The 22,906-nt window shown below is 40.0% G+C and overlaps 1 protein-coding gene across 1 annotated transcript in view; it reads left to right on the top strand.

Annotated features, from left to right (window-relative positions):
- Nucleotides 1–22,906, top strand: part of LOC139752176 (glutamate receptor ionotropic, delta-1-like) — a 99,938-nt gene that overhangs the window by 57,195 nt on the left and 19,837 nt on the right. The window contains exon 4 of the mRNA XM_071668134.1: nucleotides 6,768–7,004. Coding sequence (XP_071524235.1) covers nucleotides 6,768–7,004 — 237 coding nt within the window. The remainder of the gene's footprint in view (nucleotides 1–6,767; nucleotides 7,005–22,906) is intronic.

Raw genomic sequence — 22,906 nt, 5'->3', positions numbered from 1 at the left:
ACCTCACACCACACATTGTCCACTCTCCTGGGCACAACTCTATCCATAGTTCAAGCCTCGCAACCATACAACATTGTTGGAACCACTATTCCTCCAAACATACCCATTTTTGCTTTCCGAGATAATGTTCTCGACTTCCACACATTCTTCAAGGTTCACAGGATTTTCGCCCCCTCCCCCACCCTATGATTCACTTCCACTTCCATGGTTCCATCCGCTGCCAGATCCACTCCCAGATATCTAAAACACTTTACTTCCTCCAGTTTTTCTCCATTCAAACTTGCCTTCCAATTGACTTGACCCTCAACCCTACTGTACATAATAACCTTGCTCCTATTCACATTTACTCTTAACTTTCTTCTTTCACACACTTTACCAAACTCAGTCACCAGCTTCTGCAGTTTCTCACATGAATCAGCCACCAGTGCTGTATCATCAGCGAACAACAACAACACAACTCTATCCATAGTTCAAGCCTCGCAACCATACAACATTGTTGGAACCACTATTCCTCCAAACATACCCATTTTTGCTTTCCGAGATAATGTTCTCGACTTCCACACATTCTTCAAGGCCCCCAGAATTTTCGCCCCCTCCCCCACCCTATGATCCACTCCCGCTTCCATGGTTCCATCCGCTGCCAGATCCACTCCCAGATATCTAAAACACTTCACTTCCTCCAGTTTTTCTCCATATATATATATATATATATATATATATATATATATATATATATATATATATATATATATATATATATATATATATATATATATATATATATATATATGTATATATATATATATATATATATATATATATATATATATATATATATATATATATATATATATATATATATATATATATCCATGGAAGCGGAAGTGGATCATAGGGTGGGGGAGGGGGCGAAAATTTTGGGAGCCTTGAAAAATGTGTGGAAGTCGAGAACATTATCTCGGAAAGCAAAAATGGGTATGTTTGAAGGAATAGTGGTTCGAACAATGTTGTATGGTTGCGAGGCGTGGGCTATGGATAGAGTTGTGCGCAGGAGGATGGATGTGCTGGAAATGAGATGTTTGAGGACAATGTGTGGTGTGAGGTGGTTTGATCGAGTAAGTAACGTAAGGGTAAGAGAGATGTGTGGAAATAAAAAGAGCGTGGTTGAGAGAGCAGAAGAGGGTGTTTTGAAATGGTTTGGGCACATGGAGAGAATGAGTGAGGAAAGATTGACCAAGAGGATATATGTGTCGGAGGTGGAGGGAACGAGGAGAAGAGGGAGACCAAATTGGAGGTGGAAAGATGGAGTGAAAAAGATTTTGTGTGATCGGGGCCTGAACATGCAGGAGGGTGAAAGGAGGGCAAGGAATAGAGTGAATTGGAGCGATGTGGTATACAGGGGTTGACGTGCTGTCAGTGGATTGAATCAAGGCATGTGAAGCGTCTGGGGTAAACCATGGAAAGCTGTGTAGGTATGTATATTTGCGTGTGTGGACGTGTGTATGTACATGTGTATGGGGGGGGGTTGGGCCATTTCTTTCGTCTGTTTCCTTGCGCTACCTCGCAAACGCGGGAGACAGCGACAAAGTATAAAAAAAAAAAAAAAAAAAATATATATATATATATATATATATATATATATATATATATAAATATATATATATATATATATATATATATATATATATATATATATATATATATATATATATATATATATATATATATATATATATATATATATATATATACACATTGGAAAGGATCGCAATTTTGCCTGTGTTCATGATATTCCTATGTATATACATATACGTCCCAAACACACATATGTATACCTATACATTTCAACTTAAGAATATATATATATATGCACAGACATATACTTGTGGGCACATATACATGATTCATCAACTGGAACTTTAGTGAAAAGTAAGGAAACATCAAAGCTATCTAGTTTGAAATGAAAATTAACACTGATATTCTTTAGTTTGAACAATGTAGATTTAGTCTAGAAGCTAAACAATATCAATGTTGATTTTGATTTCAAACGAGTTAGCTTTGATGTCTATTCATCATTCACGAAAGTTCAAGTTAATGACCTTTTAGAATATTTCTTTGAAGTCTTGGATGATATTCATTAACCTGTTTCAAAGTATTTTTTCACTGGACAGACAAAATTGTGTATAAAAGACTGTGTATTCCAAACCAAAGGCGATTATTTTGCTCAAAAATTCGGTTTGGCAATGGGTAACCGTCTCTCACCTGTACTAAGTAATCTTTATATGGAATTTTTGAAACAAAATTATTAAAAGATATCTTACCTTTTAATGCAATTTGGTTTATTTATGTAGATGATGTTCTTTTTGTTTGGCCACAAATGAAAATTTACAAATATTTCTCTCCTTACTTAACAATTTAGTATCTTCCATCAAATTTACTGTAGAAAATGAAAATAATTGTAGGTCACCATTTTTAGAATGCATGATCCATAGGCAAGGAAACAAGCTTAAGTTTAGCATATGCAGAAAACCCACCAATGTGTGCTCATATATCCATTATTACTTACCTCAACATGACAAAGTTGAATTATCATCATTTCAATCTATGTTCCTTTGGGCATTACGTATTTGCAGTCCATAGTTTAATGATGATGAGTTTGAGAGGATATATGCTATTGGATCTAAGTTAAAGTACCCTTGATCTTTCATTCATAGCTCCCTTAAGTTAGCAAAGACATCCTTTTATAGAGTTGAACCTAAACCTCCCATTGAACCAAGAATCTTTTAGTTCTCCCTTTTAATAATAATTTCACTTTACTTCCCATGTTGCTTAAATCCTTTAATGTAAATGTTGCCTTTAGCAACAATAGTACTATAAAGAATATTTTAATCAGGAATTCACCAGAAAATTATCTTGGATGCTTCTATAAAGTGCCATGTGGAAATTGTGATAAATTTTATCTTGGTCAAACTGATAAGGATCTTTCTATTAGACTTAGTCAACATTAATATAGTTTAAGAACGAGACAAGAACCAGATGCCTTGTTTAATCACGTTAAAACCTATGATCACTGTATTGACTGGAGTAATGCCATCTCAGTTATTAACTCTAACACTATTACCAAGAGATACATCATCGAATCTTCCATTAGTAGATACACAAAGGATTATAGTCTTGATATTAGTGATGGTCTATACAAATTAGATAGCTTTATTGTTGATAAAATTTGTAAAATGATAGGTTTATGAACGCTCGTTGTATGTTTTGGACAATCACATGTTTAGCAAATGGTGTCCTAGCTTCGTCTCTTCGATGTATATCAACTGACTTATATTATATATATATATATATACATATATATATATATATGTATATATATGTATACATATATATATTTATATATATATATATATATATATATATATATATATATATATATATATATACGAATAAAGTGTATATGAACGCGCACCTTCATAGAACATACAAAGCTCTATCAGCCAGGATCGAACCTGGGACCCCTTGTGCAAGAGGCAGGCATGCTAACCGCTAGGCTAAGGGACTGTATAATAGGAAACAACTATTCGAAATACTAAGTACTCGAATACCCTTCGTCTCACTATGGTGAGCAACGGTTAGCATGCCTGCCTCTTACACAAGGGGTCCCAGGTTCGATCCTGGCTGTTGGAGCTTTGTATGTTCTATGAAGGTGCGCGTTCATATACACTTTATTCGTATTCATATACCTCCGCGTTGTACAGTCAGGTTCGTTAAAACGCTCTCAGCTGGCTCTGTGTTCTGTTCGGAAACAACCGATAGACCCCGTTGCTCACCATAGTGAGACGAAGGGTATTCGAGTACTTAGTATTTCGAATAGTTGTTTCCTATTATACAGTCCCTTAGCATAGCGGTTAGCATGGCTGCCTCTTGCACAAGGGGTCCCAGGTTCGATCCTGGCTGATGGAGCTTTGTATGATATATATATATATATACATTTTTTTTTTTTTTTCTTTGTCGCTGTCTCCCGCGTTTGCGAGGTAGCGCAAGGAAACAGACGAAAGAAATGGCTCAACCCACCCCCATACACATGTATATACATACGTCCACACACGCAAATATACATACCTATACAGCTTTCCATGGTTTACCCCAGACGCTTCACATGCCCTGATTCAATCCACTGACAGCACGTCAACCCTGGTATACCACATCGATCCAATTCACTCTATTCCTTGCCCTCCTTTCACCCTCCTGCATGTTCAGGCCACGATCACACAAAATTTTTTTCACTCCATCTTTCCACCTGCAATTTGGTCTACCACTTCTCGCTCCCTCCACCTCCGACACATATATCCTCTTGGTCAATCTTTCCTCAATCATTCTCTCCATGTGCCCAAACCATTTCAAAACACCCTCTTCTGCTCTCTCAACCACGCTCTTTTTATTTCCACACATCTCTCTTACCCTTACGTTACTTACTCCATCAAACCACCTCACACCACACATTGTCCTCAAACATCTCATTTCCAGCACATCCATCCTCCTGCGCACAACTCTATCCATAGCCCACGCCTCGCAACCATACAACATTGTTGGAACCACTATTCCTTCAAACATACCCATTTTTGCTTTCCGAGATAATGTTCTCGACTTCCACACATTCTTCAAGGCTCCCAGGATTTTCGCCCAATCCCCCACCCTATGATCCACTTCCGATTCCATGGTTCCATCCGCTGCTAGATCCACTCCCAGATATCTAAAACACTTTACTTCCTCCAGTTTTTCTCCATTCAAACTTACCTCCCAATTGACTTGACCCTCAACCCTACTGTACCTAATTACCTTGCTCTTATTCACATTTACTCTTAACTTTCTTCTTCCACACACTTTACCAAACTCAGTCACCAGCTTCTGCAGTTTCTCACATGAATCTGCCACCAGCGATGTATCATCAGCGAACAACAACTGACTCACTTCCCAAGCTCTCTCATCCACAACAGACTTCATACTTGCCCCTCTTTCCAAAACTCTTGCATTCACCTCCCTAACAACCCCATCCATAAACAAATTAAACAACCATGGAGACATCACACACCCCTGCCGCAAACCTACATTCACTGAGAACCAATCACTTTCCTCTCTTCCTACATGTACACGTGCCTTACATCCTCGATAAAAACTTTTCACTGCTTGTATCAACTTGTCTCCCACACCATATATTCTTAATACCTTCCACAGAGCCTCTCTATCAACTCTATCATATGCCTTCTCCAGATCCATGAATATATATATATATATGTATATATATATATATATATATATATATATATATATATATATATATATATATATATATATATATATGTATATATATATATATATATATATATATATATATATATATATATATATATATATATATATATATATATATATATATATATATATATACATATATATATATATATATATATATATATATATATATATATATATATATATATATATATATATATAGGTACAGTAGGGTTGAGGGTCAAGTCAATTGCGAGGTGAGTTTGAATGGAGAAAAACTGGAGGAAGTGAAGTGTTTTAGATATCTGGGAGTGGATCTTGCAGCGGATGGAACCATGGAAGCGGAAGTGGATCATATGGTGGGGGAGGGGGCGAAAATTCTGGGAGCCTTGAAGAATGTGTGGAAGTCGAGAACATTATATCGGAAAGCAAAAATGGGTATATTTGAAGGAATAGTGGTTCCAACAATGTTGTATGGTTGCGAGGCGTGGGCTATGGATAGAGTTGTGCGCAGGAGGATGGATGTGCTGGAAATGAGATGTTTGAGGACAATGTGTGGTGTGAGGTGGTTTGATCGAGTGAGTAACGTAAGGGTAAGAGAGATGTGTGGAAATAAAAAGAGCGTGGTTGAGAGAGCAGAAGAGGGTGTTTTGAAGTGGTTTGGGCACATGGAGAGAATGAGTGAGGAAAGATTGACCAAGAGGATATATGTGTCGGAGGTGGAGGGAACGAGGAGAAGAGGGAGACCAAATTGGATGTGGAAAGATGGAGTGAAAAAGATTTTGTGTGATCGGGGCCTGAACATGCAGGAGGGTGAAAGGAGGGCAAGGAATAGAGTGAATTGGAGCGATGTGGTATACCGGGGTTGACGTGCTGTCAGTGGATTGAATCAAGGCATGTGAAGCGTCTGGGGTAAACCATGGAAAGTTATGTAGGTATGTATATTTGCGTGTGTGGACGTATGTATATATATGTGTATGGGGGGGGGGGGGTTAGGCCATTTCTTTTCGTCTGTTTCCTTGCGCTACCTCGCAAACGCGGGAGACAGCGACAAAGTATAATAAAAATAGAAAAATATATTACGCATATCTGGACGAAGATTTCTTTATTTGTCGTTATGACAGCCTAAGATTTTTAAGATCTTGATCAGGTTACCACCTGGCATTCCATATATAACTAAGGTTTATGTGAGAGAAAATTATCTGGAAGTCTCAGTTGGAGTAATGATGATCATCACAAAAATATAAGGTTTCTTTTGAATATAAAATGCTGAACTTAAATGTATAGAAGACTCTTTCTTAGGAATTTTGACGCAATAACGCCATCTTTCCTGCAGTGAAGTGTATTGGTGAACACATATCCATGTACTGGCACTGTTAGCCATGCGAACACATTGTTGGAATAGTGATTGACTCGCCAACAGATCTAAGGATTATCTTGTCACTTTATTTCAACTTATACCATACCCACAGATGGTAGTAGGTTGGTGGCTGGTTTTTTGTCTTGTCATCGACACAGCTTACCGTTCGTCTTTGATCGCACATATGACCGTACTGGGGAAATCTCAGCCTATAGAGACGTTTGAAGATGTGGTGAAGCAAGACGGCTGGAAGTGGGGCACCGAACCCTGGCTACTGAAAGGAGTACCATACGATTATTTCTCCAAGCATACTGATCCTGTTGTGAAGCAGCTATTTAAGAGCATGGAGGTAGGTTCTCATAAGCGCACCATTTGATGACATTTTGCAATATCTATCAATGATAACAGAGACAGGAGGTGGGCAGATAAGAAACGATACTGAGTGTTGGGATGAAGAAGTAAAGTTGCTTATGAAAGAGTAAAGGAAGGCTTTTAAACGGTATTTACAAGAAAGGAATAGAAATGAGTGGGAGACATATAAAAGAAAGTAGGTGAAGATGAGGGTACAAGGACTGAAAAACTCGGCAAATGACAATTGAGCTGAGAGAGTATGATTAAGCATTTGGGAGAATGAAAAGATGCTTTAGAGAGAATTAGATAATGTGTGATAACACAACAATTGGAAAATTCGGTGAAGGGAGCAAAAGGTGAAGTGATAACAGGTAGTGATGGAATGAAATGGAGATTGTGTGATTATTTTCAAGGAAGTTAAATGTGTTGGAAGACTGAGTGGTAGATGCAGGGTGTTTTGGTCGAGGTGTTATCCGAAGTGAGACAAAAGACGGTGAAAGTCTTCAGAAAGATGAAATGCGGCAAGGTGGCAGGAGTTAAGGTATTGCAGTTGAATGTAAAAAGAAAGTGGGTGACTTTCGTTTATTGGCTGGTAAAGATATTCAGTGTATGTATAGATTATGTTGAGGTAACTGAGGATTGGCAGAATGCATCTATTGTGGGAAAAAAGTGAGAGTTCAGACCACAAAGGCAAAAGTTTGGTAAGCTTTCCTGGTAAATTATAAGGGAGGTTATCAAATGAAAGGGAGAAGGCATGTACAGAGCATCAGACTGGGGATGCGCAGTGTGGTTTCAGAATTGTTAGAGGATGCGTGGATCAGGTGTTTGATTTAACGAATGTATGTAAGAAATACTTAGAAAAACAGATGGATCTATATGTGACATTTATGGATCTGGAGAAGGCATATGGTAAGGTTGATTGAAATGCTTTGAGAAGGTCTCTATGCTATAAGGAGTGAGAAGTTTTCATCAAGGGTGTAAGGCGTGCGTTGGAGTAAGAAGAGAGGAGAGTTATTGGTTCCTAGTGAAGGTCGGTCTGCAGCATGGAAGTTTGACGTAACCAAGTGTGTTTAATTTGTTTATGGATGGGCGGTGAGGGCCTGGTAAGTGAGTCATATGTTGATTGTCGATGATACAGCGTAGGCGGCTGATTCCAGTGAGGAGCTGCAGTAGTTGGTAAATGATTATGGAACAGTATGTGACGGGAGAAATTTGAGAGTAATTATGAATAAAACCAAAATTGTCAGGTCCAAAAGGGTTGCGGGACAAGTTAGTTGGGATGCAATTTTGAATGGTGAAGAACCGGGGGAATTGAAGTACTTTAGATAAATGGGAATGAATTTGGCAGCGAATGGAACCATGGAAGCGAAGGTGAGTCACTGGGTGGGAGAGGGGGCAGAATTTCTGGAAAAAGTCAAAAATGTGTGGAAAGAGAGAAAGTTATCGAGAAGGGCAAAAATGTGTTTGTTTGAAGGAAAATGAGAGCGATGCTTGAGGATATTAGATGATTTGGAAAAGAAGCTCTTGACGGCAATATGTGGTGCGAGTTTGTTTGATCGAGTAAGTAATGAAAAGTTAAGAGATATGTGTGGTACGAAAAGATACTTTGGTTGAGACAACAGAGAAGGGTTTCTTGAAATGGTTGGGAAATATGGAAAGAATCAGTAAGAATAGATTGAAAAGAAGTCATATTTCTCAAAAGTGGTGGAAACAACGAGAATCGGGAAACAAAATGACTGTTGACGGATGGAGTGAAAAATATTTTGAGCGATCTTAGCGTGAACATGCAGGAGTGTGAAAGAAGTCCACGGAATAGAGTGAACTACAAAGATATTGTATACTGTTATCAACCTGCCGTTTTATGGACTGAACCAGGGGTAAGCCATGGAAAGTTTTGTGGGACCTGGATGGGGAAAGGGAGCTGTGGTTTTGATGCATTACAAATGACAGCTAGAGACATAGTGTGAACGAATATGGCCTATTTCATCTCCTTTCCTGGCGCTCCCAAGCTGAAGAAGTTGATAACAATGTTGTTTCCTTTGGGCGGGATAGAGCCCGTCATAGATGAAGGCAAGCAAGTATGAATGTGTACATGTGTATATATGTACATGTTTGTGTATGAGTATGTATATGTGCGTGTTTGGGCGTATACATACATACATACATACATATATATATTCCCATGAGTCCACGGGGAAATTGAGACACGAAAAGTTCCCAAGTGCACTTTCGTGTAATAATCACATCATCAGGGAAGACACAAGAGAGAAATGTAAAAGTCAGTTGATATACATCGACAGGACGAGGCTAGGACGCCGTTTGGTAAACATGGCGTCCTAGCTTCTTCTCTTCGGTGTATATCAACTGACTGTTATATTTCTCTCTTGTGTCTCCCCTGATGATGTGATTATTACACGAAAGTGCACTTGGAAACTTTTCGTGTTTCATTTTCCCCGTGGACTCATAGGAATATCTTGATCACGAGCAAAATTGTGATCCTTTCCAACATACATATATATATACATTTTTTTTTTTTCAAACTATTCGCCATTTCCCGCGTTAGAGAGGTAGCGTTAAGAACAGAGGACTGGGCCTTTTTCGGAATATCCTCACCTGGCCCCCTCTGTTCCTTCTTTTGGAAAATTAAAAAAAAAACGAGAGGGGAGGATTTCCAGCCCCCCGCTCCCTACCCTTTTAGTCGCCTTCTACGACACGCAGGGAATACGTGGGAAGTATTCTTAATCCCCTATCCCCAGGGATAATATATATACATATATATATATATATATATATATATATATATATATATATATATATATATATATATATATATATATATATATATATATATATATATATATATATATATATATATATATATATATATATATATGTTTATATGTATATATGTTTGAAGGAATAGTGGTTCCAACAATGTTGTATGGTTGCCAGGCGTGGACTATGGATAGAGTTGTGCGCAGGAGGATGGATGTGCTGGAAATGAGATGTTTGAGGACAATGTGTGGTGTGAGGTGGTTTGATCGAGTAAGTAACGTAAGGGTAAGAGAGATGTGTGGAAATAAAAAGAGCGTGGTTGAGAGAGCAGAAGAGGGTGTTTTGAAATGGTTTGGTCACATGGAGAGAATGAGTGAGGAAAGATTGACCAAGAGGATATATGTGTCGGAGGTGGAGGGAACGAGGAGAAGAGGGAGACCAAATTGGAGGTGGAAAGATGGAGTGAAAAAGATTTTGTGTGATCGGGGCCTGAACATGCAGGAGGGTGAAAGAAGGGCAAGGAATAGAGTGAATTGGAGCGATGTGGTATACCGGGGTTGACGTGCTGTCAGTGGATTGAATCAAGGCATGTGAAGCGTTTGGGGTAAACCATGGAAAGCTGTGTAGGTATGTATATTTGCGTGTGTGGACGTATGTATAAACATGTGTATGGGGGTGGGTTGGGCCATTTCTTTCGTCTGTTTCCTTGCGCTACTTCGCAAACGCGGGAGACAGCGACAAAGCAAAAAAAAAAAGAAGAATATATATATATATATATATATATATATATATATATATATATATATATATATATATATATATATATATATATATATATATATATATATATATATATATGTATATATATATATATATATATATATATATATATATATATATATATATATATATATATATATATATATATATATATATATATATATATATATACATATTATCCCTGGGGATAGAGGATTAAGAATATTTCCCACGTATTCCCTGCGTGTCGTAGAAAGCGACTAAAAGGGGAGGGAGCGGGGGGCTGGAAATCCTCCCCTCTCGCTTTTTTTTTTTTTTTTAAAAGAAGGAACGGAGGGGGCCAGGTGAGGATATTCCAAAAAAGGCCCAGTCCTCTGTTCTTAACGCTACCTCGCTAACGCGGGAAATGGCGAATAGTTTAAAAGAAAAAAAAAGATATATATATATATATATATATATATATATATATATATATATATATATATATATATGATTTTATTTATTATACTTTGTCGCTGTCTCCCGCGTTAACGAGGCAGCGCAAGGAAACAAACGAAAGAATGGACCAACCCACACACATACACATGTCTATACATACGCGTCCACACACGCAACATATACATACCTATACACCTCAACGTATACACACACAGACATATACATATATACACATGTACATAATTCATACTGTCTGCCATTATTCGTTCCCATCGCCACCCCGCCACGGGGAGTGGGGGAGGAATGGGATGTATTTAGGGAAGCAGTGATGGATTGCGCAAAAGATGCTTGTGACATGAGAAGCGTGGGAGGTGGGTTGATTAGAAAAGGTAGTGAGTGGTGGGATGAAGAAGTAAGATTATCAGTGAAAGAGAAGAGAGAGGCATTTGAACGATTTTTGCAGGGAAAAAATGCAAATGAGTGGGAGAAGTATAAAAGAAAGAGGCAGGAGGTCAACAGAAAGGTGCAAGACGTGAAAAAGAGGGCAAATGAGAGTTGGGGTGAGAGAGTATCATTAAATTTCAGGGAGAATAAAAAGATGTTTTGGAAGGAGGTAAATAAAGTGCGTAAGACAAGGGAGCAAATGGGAACTTCAGTGAAGGTGGCTAATGGGGAGGTGATAACAAGTAGTGGTGATGTGAGAAGGAGATGGAGTGAGTATTTTGAAGGTTTGTTGAATGTGTTTCATGATAGAGTGGCAGATGTGGGTTGTCTTGGTCGAGGTGGTGTGCAAAGTGAAACGGTTAGGGAAAATGATTTGGTAAATAGAGAAGAGGTAGTAAAAGCTTTGAGGAAGATGAAAGCCGGCAAAGCAGCAGGTTTGGATGGCATTACAGTGGAATTTATCAAAAAATTGGGGGACTGTATTGTTGACTGGTTGGTAAGGTTATTTAAGGTATGTATGATTCATAGTGAGGTGCCTGAGGATTGGCGGAATACTTGCATAGTACCATTGTACAAAGGCAAAGGGGATAAGAGTGAGTGCTCAAATCACAGAGGTATAAGTTTGTTGAGTATTCCTGGTAAATTATATGGGAGGGTATTGATTGAGAGGGTGAAGGCATGTACAGAGCATCAGACTGGGGAAGAACAGTGTGGTTTCAGAAGTAGTAGAGGATGTGTGGATCAGGTGTTTGCTTTGAAGAATGTATGCGAGAAATTCTTAGAAAAACAAATGGATTTGTATGTAGCACTTATGGATCTGGAGAAGGCATATGATAGAGTTGATAGAGATGCTCTGTGGAAGGTATTAAGAATATATAGTGTGGGAGACAAGTTGTTAGAAGCAGTGAAAAGTTTTTATCGAGGATGTAAGGCATGTGTACGTGTAGGAAGAGAGGAAAGTGATTGGTTCTCAGTGAATGTAGGTTTGCGTCAGGGGTGTGTGATGTCTTCATGGTTGTTTAATTTGTTTATGGATGGGGTTGTTAGGGAGGTGAATGCAAGAGTTTTCGAAAGAAGGGCAAATGTGCAGTCTGTTCTGGATGAGAGAGCTTGGGAAGTGAGTCAGTTGTTGTTCGCTGATGATATAGCGCTGGTGGCTGATTCATGTAAGAAACTGCAGAAGCTGGTGACTGAGTTTGGTAAAGTGTGTGAAAGAAGAAAGTTAAGAGTAAATGTGAATAAGATCAAGGTTATTAGGTACAGTAGGGTTGAGAGTCAAGTCGACTGGGAGGTAAGGTTTAATGGAGAAAAGCTGGAGGAAGTGAAGTGTTTTAGATATCTGGGAGTGGATCTGGCAGCGGATGGAACCATGGAAGAGGAAGTGAATCATTGGGTGGGGGAGGGGGCGAAAATTCTGGGAGCCTTGAAGAATGTTTGGAAGTCGAGAACATTATCTCGGAAAGCAAAAATGGGTATGTTTGAAGGAATAGTGGTTCCAACAATGTTGTATGGTTGCGAGGCGTGGGCTATGGATAGAGTTGTGCGCAGGAGGGTGGATGTGCTGGAAATGAGATGTTTGAGGACAATATGTGGTGTGAGGTGGTTTGATCGAGTACGTAATGTAAGGGTGAGAGAGATGTGTGGAAATAATAAGAGTGTGGTTGAGGGAGCAGAAGAGGGTGTTTTGAAATAGTTTGGTCACATGGAGAGAATGAGTGAGGAAAGATTGTCCAAGAGGATATATGTGTCGGAGGTGGAGGGAACGAGGAGAAGTGAGAGACCAAATTGGAGGTGGAAAGATGGAGTGAAAAAGATTTTGAGTGATCGGGGCCTGAACATGCAGGATGGTGAAAGGCGTGCAAGGAATAGAGTGAATTGGAACGATGTGATATACCGGGGTCGACGTGCTGACAATGGATTGAACCAGGGCATGTGAAGCGTCTGGGGTAAACCATGCAAAGTGTGTGGGGCCTGGATGTGGAAAGGGAGCTGTGTTTTCGGTGCATTATTACATGACAGCTAGAGACTGAGTGTGAACGAATGGGGCCTTTGGTGTTTTTCTTAGCGCTACCTCGCACACATGAGGGAGGAGGGGGTTGTTATTCCTTGTGTGTTGAGGTAGCGATGGGAACAAATAAAGGGAGACAGTATGAATTATGTACTTGTGTATATATGTATATGTCTGTGTGTGTATATATATGTGTACATTGAGATGTATAAGTATATATATTGTGCATGTGTAGACATATATTTAAATACATGTGTATGTGGGCGGGCTGGGCCATTCTTTCGTCTGTTTCCTTGCGTTACCTCGCAAACGCGGGAGACAGCGACAAAGCAAAATCAATAAAAATATTTTTATTTTATTTATTTATTATACTTTGTCGCTGTCTCCCGCGTTTGCGAGGTAGCGCAAGGAAACAGACGAAATAAATGGTCCAACCCCGCCCCATAGACATGTATATACATACGTCCACACACGCAAATATACATACCTACACAGCTTTCCATGGTTTACCCAAAACGCTTCACATGCCTTGATTCAATCCACTGACAGCACGTCAACCCCGGTATACCACATCGCTCCAATTCACTCTATTCCTTGCCCTCCTTTCACCCTCCTGAATGTTCAGGCCCCGATCTCACAAAATCTTTTTCATTCCATCTTTCCACCTCCAATTTGGTCTCCCTTTTCTCCTCGTTCCCTCCACCTCCGACACATATATCCTCATGGTCAATCTTTCCTCACTCATTCTCTCCATGTGCCCAAACCACTTCAAAACACCCTCTTCTGCTCTCTCAACCACGCTCTTTTTATTTCCACACATCTCTCTTACCCTTACGTTACTTACTCGATCAAACCACCTCACACCACACATTGTCCTCAAACATCTCATTTCCAGCACATCCATCCTCCTGCGCACAACTCTATCCATAGCCCACGCCTCGCAACCATACACCATTATTGGAACCACTATTCCTTCAAACATACCCATTTTTGCTTTCCGAGATAATGTTCTCGACTTCCACACATTCTTCAAGGCCCCCAGAATTTTCGCCCCCTCCCCCACCCTATGATCCACTTCCGCTTCCACGGTTCCATCCTCTGCCAGATCCACTCCTAGATATCTAAAACACTTCACTTCCTCCAGTATTTCTTCATTCAAACTCACCTCCCAATTGACTTGACCCTCAACCCTACTGTACCTAATAACCTTGCTCTTATTCACATTTACTCTTAACTTTCTTCTTCCACACACTTTACCAAACTCAGTCACCAGCTTCTGCAGTTTCTCACATGAATCAGCCACCAGCGGTGTATATTCAGCCAACAACAACTGACTCACTTCCCAAGCTCTCTCATCCCCAACAGACTTCATACTTGCCCCTCTTTCCAAAACTCTTGCATTTACCTCCCTAACAACCCCATCCATAAACAAATTAAACAACCATGGAGACATCACACACCCCTGCCGCAAACCTACATTCACTGAGAACCAATCACTTTCCTCTCTTCCTACACGTACACATGCCTTACATCCTCGATAAAAACTTTTCACTGCTTCTAACAACTTTCCTCCCACACCATATATTCTTAATACCTTCCACAGAGCATCCCCATCAACTCTATCATATACCTTCTCCAGATCCATAAATGCTACATACAAATCCATTTGCTTTTCTAAGTATTTCTCACATACATTCTTCAAAGCAAACACCTGATCCACACATCCTCTACCACTTCTGAAACCACACTGCTCTTCCCCAATCTGATGCTCTGTACATGCCTTCACCCTCTCAATCAATACCCTCCCATATAATTTAACAGGAATACTCAACAAACTTATACCTCTGTAATTTGAGCACTCACTCTTATCCCCTTAGCCTTTGTACAATGGCACTATGCACGCATTTCGCCAATCCTCAGGCACTTCACCATGAGTCATACATACATTAAATAACCTTACCAACCAGTCAACAATACAGTCACCCCTTTTTTAATAAATTCCACTGCAATACCATCCAAACCTGCTGCCTTGCCGGCTTTCATCTTCCGCAAAGCTTTCACTACCTCTTCTCTGTTTACCAAATCATTTTCCCTAACCCTCTCACTTTGCACACCACCTCGACCAAAACACCCTATATCTGCCACTCTATCATCAAACACATTTAACAAAACTTCATAATACTCACTCCATCTCCTTCTCACATCACCACTACTTGTTATCACCACCCCATTTGCGCCCTTCACTGAAGTTCCCATTTGCTCCCTTGTCTTACGCACTTTATTTACCTCCTTCCAGAACATCTTTTTATTCTCCCTAATATTTAATGATACTCTCTCACACCAACTCTCATTTGCCCTTTTTTTCACCTCTTGCACCTTTCTCTTGACCTCCTGTCTCTTTCTTGTATACATATCCCACTCAATTGCATTTTTTCCCTGCAAAAATCGTCCAAATGCCTCTCTCTTCTCTTTCACTAATACTCTTACTTCTTCATCCCACCACTCACTACCCTTTCTAATCAACCCACCTCCCACTCTTCTCATGCCACAAGCATCTTTTGCGCAATCCATCACTGATTCCCTAAATACATCCCATTCCTCCCCCACTCCCCTTATTTCCATTGTTCTCACCTTTTTCCATTCTGTACTCAGTCTCTCCTGGTACTTCCTCACACAGGTCTCCTTCCCAAGCTCACTTACTCTCACCACCCTCTTCACCCTAACATTCACTCTTCTTTTCTGAAAACCCATACAAATCTTCACCTTAGCCTCCACAAGATAATGATCAGACATCCCTCCAGTTGCACCTCTCAGCACATTAACATCCAAAAGTCTCTCTTTCGCACGCCTGTCAATTAACATGTAATCCAATAACGCTCTCTGGCCATCTCTCCTACTTACATAAGTATACTTATGTATATCTCGCTTTTTAAACCAGGTATTCCCAATCATCAGTCCTTTTTCAGCACATAAATCTACAAGCTCTTCACCATTTCCATTTACAACACTGAACACCCCATGTATACCAATTATTCCCTCAACTGCCACATTACTCACCTTTGCATTCAAATCACCCATCACTATAACCCGGTCTCGTGCATCAAAACCACTAACACACTCCTTCAGCTGCTCCCAAAACACTTGCCTCTCTTGATCTTTCTTCTCATGCCCAGGTGCATATGCACCAATAATCACCCACCTCTCTCCATCAACTTTCAGTTTTATCCATATTAATCGAGAATTTACTTTCTTACACTCTATCACATACTCCCACAACTCCTGTTCCAGGAGTATTGCTACTCCTTCCCATGCTCTTGTCCTATCACTAACCCCTGACTTTACTCCCCAGACATTCCCAAACCACTCTTCCCCTTTACCCTTGAGCTTCGTTTCACTCAGAGCCAAAACATCCAGGTTCCTTTCCTCAAACATACTACCTATCTCTCCTTTTATATATATATATATATATATATATATATATATATATATATATATATATATATATATATATATATATATATATATATATATATATATATGGAGGTGGAAAGATGGAGTGAAAAAGATTTTGTGTGATCGGGGCCTGAACATGTAGGAGGGTGAAAGGAGGGCAAGGAATAGAGTGAATTGGAGCGATGTGGTATACCGGGGTTGACGTGCTGTCAGTGGATTGAATCAAGGCATATGAAGTGTCTGGGGTAAACCATGGAAAGCTGTGTAGGTATGTATATTTGCATGTGTGGACGTATGTATATACATGTTTATGGGTGGGGGGGTTGGGCCATTTCTTTCGTCTGTTTCCTTGCGCTACCTCGCAAACGCGGGAGACAGCGACAAAGTATAATAAAAAAATAATAAATAATATATATATATATCTATATATATATATATATATATATATACATATATATATATATATATATATATATATATATATGGAAAGCTGTGTAGGTATGTATATTTGCGTGTGTGGACATGTGTATGTACATGTGTATGGGGGGGGGGGGTTGGGCCATTTCTTTCGTCTGTTTCCTTGCGCTACCTCGCAAACGCGGGAGACAGCGACAAAGTATAAAAAAAAAAAAAAAAAAAAAAAAATATATATATATATATATATATATATATATATATATATATATATATATATATATATATATATATATATATATATATAATGCTCAGAGTGGGGTGCCTAAATGTGTGTGGATGTAACCAAGATGTGAAAAAAGGAGAGATAGGTAGTATGTTTGAGGAAAGGAACCTGGATGTTTTGGCTCTGAGTGAAACGAAGCTCAAGGGTAAAGGGGAAGAGTGGTTTGGAAATGTCTGGGGAGTGAAGTCAGGGGTTAGTGAGAGGACAAGAGCAAGGGAAGGAGTAGCAATACTCCTTAAACAGGATTTGTGGGAGTATGTGATAGAATGTAAGAAAGTAAATTCTCGATTAATATGGGTAAAATTGAAAGTTGATGGAGAGAGGTGGGTGATTATTGGTGCATATGCACCTGAGCATGAGAAGAAAGATCATGAGAGGCAAGTGTTTTGGGAGCAGCTGAATGAGTGTGTTAGCGGTTTTGATGCACGAGACCGGGTTATAGTGATGGGTGATTTGAATGCAAAGGTGAGTAATGTGGCAGTTGAGGGAATAATTGGTATGCATGGGGTGTTCAGTGTTGTAAATGGAAATGGTGAAGAGCTTGTAGATTTATGTGCTGAAAAAGGACTGATGATTGGGAATACCTGGTTTAAAAAGCGAGATATACATAAGTATACTTATGTAAGTAGGAGAGATGGCCAGAGAGCGTTATTGGATTACGTGTTAATTGACAGGCGTGCGAAAGAGAGACTTTTGGATGTTAATGTGCTGAGAGGTGCAACTGGAGGGTTGTCTGATCATTATCTTGTGGAGGCTAAGGTGAAGATTAGTATGGGTTTTCAGAAAAGAGGAGTGAATGTTGGGGTGAAGAAGGTGGTGAGAATAAGTGAGCTTGGGAAGGAGACCTGTGTGGGGAAGTACCAGGAGAGACTGTGTACAGAATGGAAAAAGGTGAGAACAATGGAAGTAAGGGGAGTGGGGGAGGAATGGGATGTATTTAGGGAATCAGTGATGGATTGCGCAAAAGATGCTTGTGGCATGAGAAGAGTGGGAGGTGGGCTGTTTAGAAAGGGTAGTGAGTGGTGGGATGAAGAAGTAAGAGTATTAGTGAAAGAGAAGAGAGAGGCATTTGGACGATTTTTGCAGGGAAAAAATGCAATTGAGTGGGAGAAGTATAAAAGAAAGAGACAGGAGGTCAAGAGAAAGGTGCAAGAGGTGAAAAAAAGGGCAAATGAGAGTTGGGGTGAGAGACTATCAGTAAATTTTAGGGAGAATAAAAAGATGTTCTGGAAGGAGGTAAATAGGGTGCGTAAGACAAGGGAGCAAATGGGAACTTCAGTGAAGGGCGTAAATGGGGAGGTGATAACAAGTAGTGGTGATGTGAGAAGGAGATGGAATGAGTATTTTGAAGGTTTGTTGAATGTGTCTGATGACAGAGTGGCAGATATAGGGTGTTTTGGTCGAGGTGGTGTGCAAAGTGAGAGGGTTAGGGAAAATGATTTGGTAAACAGAGAAGAGGTAGTAAAAGCTTTGCGGAAGATGAAAGCCGGCAAGGCAGCAGGTTTGGATGGTATTGCAGTGGAATTTATTAAAAAAGGGGGTGACTGTATTGTTGACTGGTTGGTAAGGTTATTTAATGTATGTATGACTCATGGTGAGGTGCCTGAGGATTGGCGGAATGCGTGCATAGTGCCATTGTACAAAGGCAAAGGGGATAAGAGTGAGTGCTCAAATTACAGAGGTATAAGTTTGTTGAGTATTCCTGGTAAATTATATGGGAGGGTATTGATTGAGAGGGTGAAGGCATGTACAGAGCATCAGATTGGGGAAGAGCAGTGCGGTTTCAGAAGTGGTAGAGGATGTGTGGATCAGGTGTTTGCTTTGAAGAATGTATGTGAGAAATACTTAGAAAAGCAAATGGATTTGTATGTAGCATTTATGGATCTGGAGAAGGCATATGATAGAGTTGATAGAGATGCTCTGTGGAAGGTATTAAGAATATATGGTGTGGGAGGCAAGTTGTTAGAAGCAGTGAAAAGTTTTTATCGAGGATGTAAGGCATGTGTACGTGTAGGAAGAGAGGAAAGTGATTGGTTCTCAGTGAATGTAGGTTTGCGGCAGGGGTGTGTGATGTCTCCATGGTTGTTTAATTTGTTTATGGATGGGGTTGTTAGGGAGGTGAATGCAAGAGTCCTGGAAAGAGGGGCAAGTATGAAGTCTGTTGGGGATGAGAGAGCCTGGGAAGTGAGTCAGTTGTTGTTCGCTGATGATACAGCGCTGGTGGCTGATTCATGTGAGAAACTGCAGAAGCTGGTGACTGAGTTTGGTAAAGTGTGTGGAAGAAGAAAGTTAAGAGTAAATGTGAATAAGAGCAAGGTTATTAGGTACAGTAGGGTTGAGGGTCAAGTCAATTGGGAGGTAAGTTTGAATGGAGAAAAACTGGAGGAAGTGAAGTGTTTTAGATATCTGGGAGTGGATCTGTCAGCGGATGGAACCATGGAAGCGGAAGTGGATCATAGGGTGGGGGAGGGGGCGAAAATTTTGGGAGCCTTGAAAAATGTGTGGAAGTCGAGAACATTATCTCGGAAAGCAAAAATGGGTATGTTTGAAGGAATAGTGGTTCCAACAATGTTGTATGGTTGCGAGGCGTGGGCTATGGATAGAGTTGTGCGCAGGAGGATGGATGTGCTGGAAATGAGATGTTTGAGGACAATGTGTGGTGTGAGGTGGTTTGATCGAGTAAGTAACGTAAGGGTAAGAGAGATGTGTGGAAATAAAAAGAGCGTGGTTGAGAGAGCAGAAGAGGGTGTTTTGAAATGGTTTGGGCACATGGAGAGAATGAGTGAGGAAAGATTGACCAAGAGGATATATGTGTCGGAGGTGGAGGGAACGAGGAGAAGAGGGAGACCAAATTGGAGGTGGAAAGATGGAGTGAAAAAGATTTTGTGTGATCGGGGCCTGAACATGCAGGAGGGTGTAAGGAGGGCAAGGAATAGAGTGAATTGGAGCGATGTGGTATACAGGGGTTGACGTGCTGTCAGTGGAGTGAATCAAGGCATGTGAGGCGTCTGGGGTGGACCATGGAAAGCTGTGTAGGTATGTATACACGTGTGTGGACATGTGTATGTACATGTGTATGGGGGGGGGGGGGGTTGGGCCATTTCTTTCGTCTGTTTCCTTGCGCTACCTCGCAGACGCGGGAGACAGCGACAAAGTATAAAAAAAAAAAAAAAAAAAAAAAAAAAAAAATATATATATATATATATATATATATATATATATATATATATATATATATATATATATATATATATATATGTATGTATATATATTATCCTTGCGGATAGGCGAGAAAGAATATTTCCCACGCATTACTCATGTGTCGTAGAAGGAGACTAAAGGGGACGGGAGTGAGGGCTAGAAATTCTCCCCTCCTTGTGTTTTAACTTTCTAAAAGGGGAGACAGAAGAAGGAGTCACGCGGGGGTGCTCATCCTCCTCGAAGGCTCAGATTGGGGTTTCTGAATGTGTGTGGATGTAACGAAGATGAACAAAAAGGAGAGATAAGTAGTATGTTTGAGGAAAGTAACCTGGATGTTTTGGCTTTGAGTGAAACGGAGCTCAAGGGTAAAGGGGAAGAGTGGTTTGGGAATGTCTTGGGAGTAAAGTTAGGGGTTAGTGAGAGAACAAGAGCAGGGGAAAACGGAGCACTACTCCTGAAGCAGGAGTGGTGGGAGTATGTGATAGAGTGTAAGAAAATAAACTCTAGATTGATATGGACTGAAGTGAAAGTTGATGGAGAGAGATGGGTGATTATTGGTGCATATGCACCTGGGCTTGAGAAGAAAGGTCATGAGAAGCAAATGTTTTGGGAGCAGCTGAATGAGTGTGTTAGTGGTTTTGATGCACGAGACCGGGTTATAGTGATTTATGATTTGAATGCAAAAGTGAGTAATGTGGCAGTTGAGGGAATAATTGGTATACATGGCTGTTCAGTGTTGTAAATGGAAATAGTTAACAGGTTGTAGATTTACGTGCTGAAAAAGGACTGGTGATTGGAGTATACCTTGTTTAAAAAGAGAGATATACATAAGTATACGTATGTAAGTAGGAGAGATGGCCAGAGAGCGTTATTGGATTACGTGTTAATTGATAGGCGCGCAAAAGAGAGACTTTTGGATGTGAATGTGCTGAGACGTAGAAATGGAGGGATGTCTGATTATTATATTGTGGAGAAGAATGTGAAGATTTGTCGAGGTTTTCAGAAAAGAAGAGAGAATGTTGGCGTGAAGAGAGTGGTGAGAGTAAGTGAGCTTGGGAAGTAGACTTGTCTGAGGAAGTACCAGGAGAGACTGAGTACAGAATGGAATAAGGTGAGAATAAAGGAGGTAAGGGGAGTGGGGGACTAATGGGATGCATTTAGGGAAGCAGTGATGGCTTGCGCAAAAGATGCTTGTGGCATGAGAAGCGTGGGAGGTAGGCAGAGTAGAAAGGGTAGTGAATGGTGGGATGAAGAAGTAAGACTATATGTGAAAGAGAAGAGAGAGGCATTTGGACGATGTTTGCAAGGAAATAATGCAAATGAGTGGGAGAGGTATAAAAGAAAGAGGCAGGAGGTCAAGTGAAAGGTGCAAGAGGTGACAAAGACGGCAAATGAGAATTGAGGTGAGAGAGTATCATTAAATTTTAAGGAGAATAGAAAGATTTTTTGGAAGGAGATAAATAAAGTGATTAGGACAACGGAACAAATGGGATCTTCAGTGAACGGGGCTAATGCGGAGGTGATAACAAGTAGTGGTGATGTGAGAAGGAGGTTGAGTGAGTATTTTGAAGTTTTGGTAGATGTGTTTGATGATAGAGTGGCAGATATAGGGTGTTTTGGTCGAGGTTGTGCGCAAAGTGAAATGTTAGGGAAAATGATTTGGTAAACAGAGAAGCGCTAGTAAAAGCTTTGCGGAAGATTAAAGTCGGCAAGGCAGCAGGTTTTGATGGTATTGAAGTGGAGTTTATTAAAAAAGGGGTGACTGAGTTGTTGAGTGGTTGGTAAGTTTATTTTATGTATATATGATTCATGGTGAGGTGCCTGAGGATTGGCGGAATGCTTGCATGGTACCATTGTACAAAGTCAAAGGGGACAAAGGTGAGTGCTCAAATTACAGAGGTATAAGTTTGTTGAGTATTCCTGGTAAATTATATTGGATGGTATTGATTGAGAGGGTGAAGGCATGTACAGAGCATCAAATTGGGGAAGAATAGTGTGGTTTCAAAATTGGTCGAGGATGTGTGGATCAGGTGTTTGCTTTGACGAATGTATGTGAGTCATGCTTAGAAAAGCAAATGGATTTGTATATAGCATTTTTGATCTGCAGAAGGCATATGATAGA

This window comes from Panulirus ornatus, chromosome 2 (genome assembly GCF_036320965.1).
Source record: "Panulirus ornatus isolate Po-2019 chromosome 2, ASM3632096v1, whole genome shotgun sequence".
Classification (NCBI taxonomy): Eukaryota; Metazoa; Arthropoda; class Malacostraca; order Decapoda; family Palinuridae; genus Panulirus; species Panulirus ornatus.
This window is presented reverse-complemented; position numbering and strand designations above follow the sequence as displayed.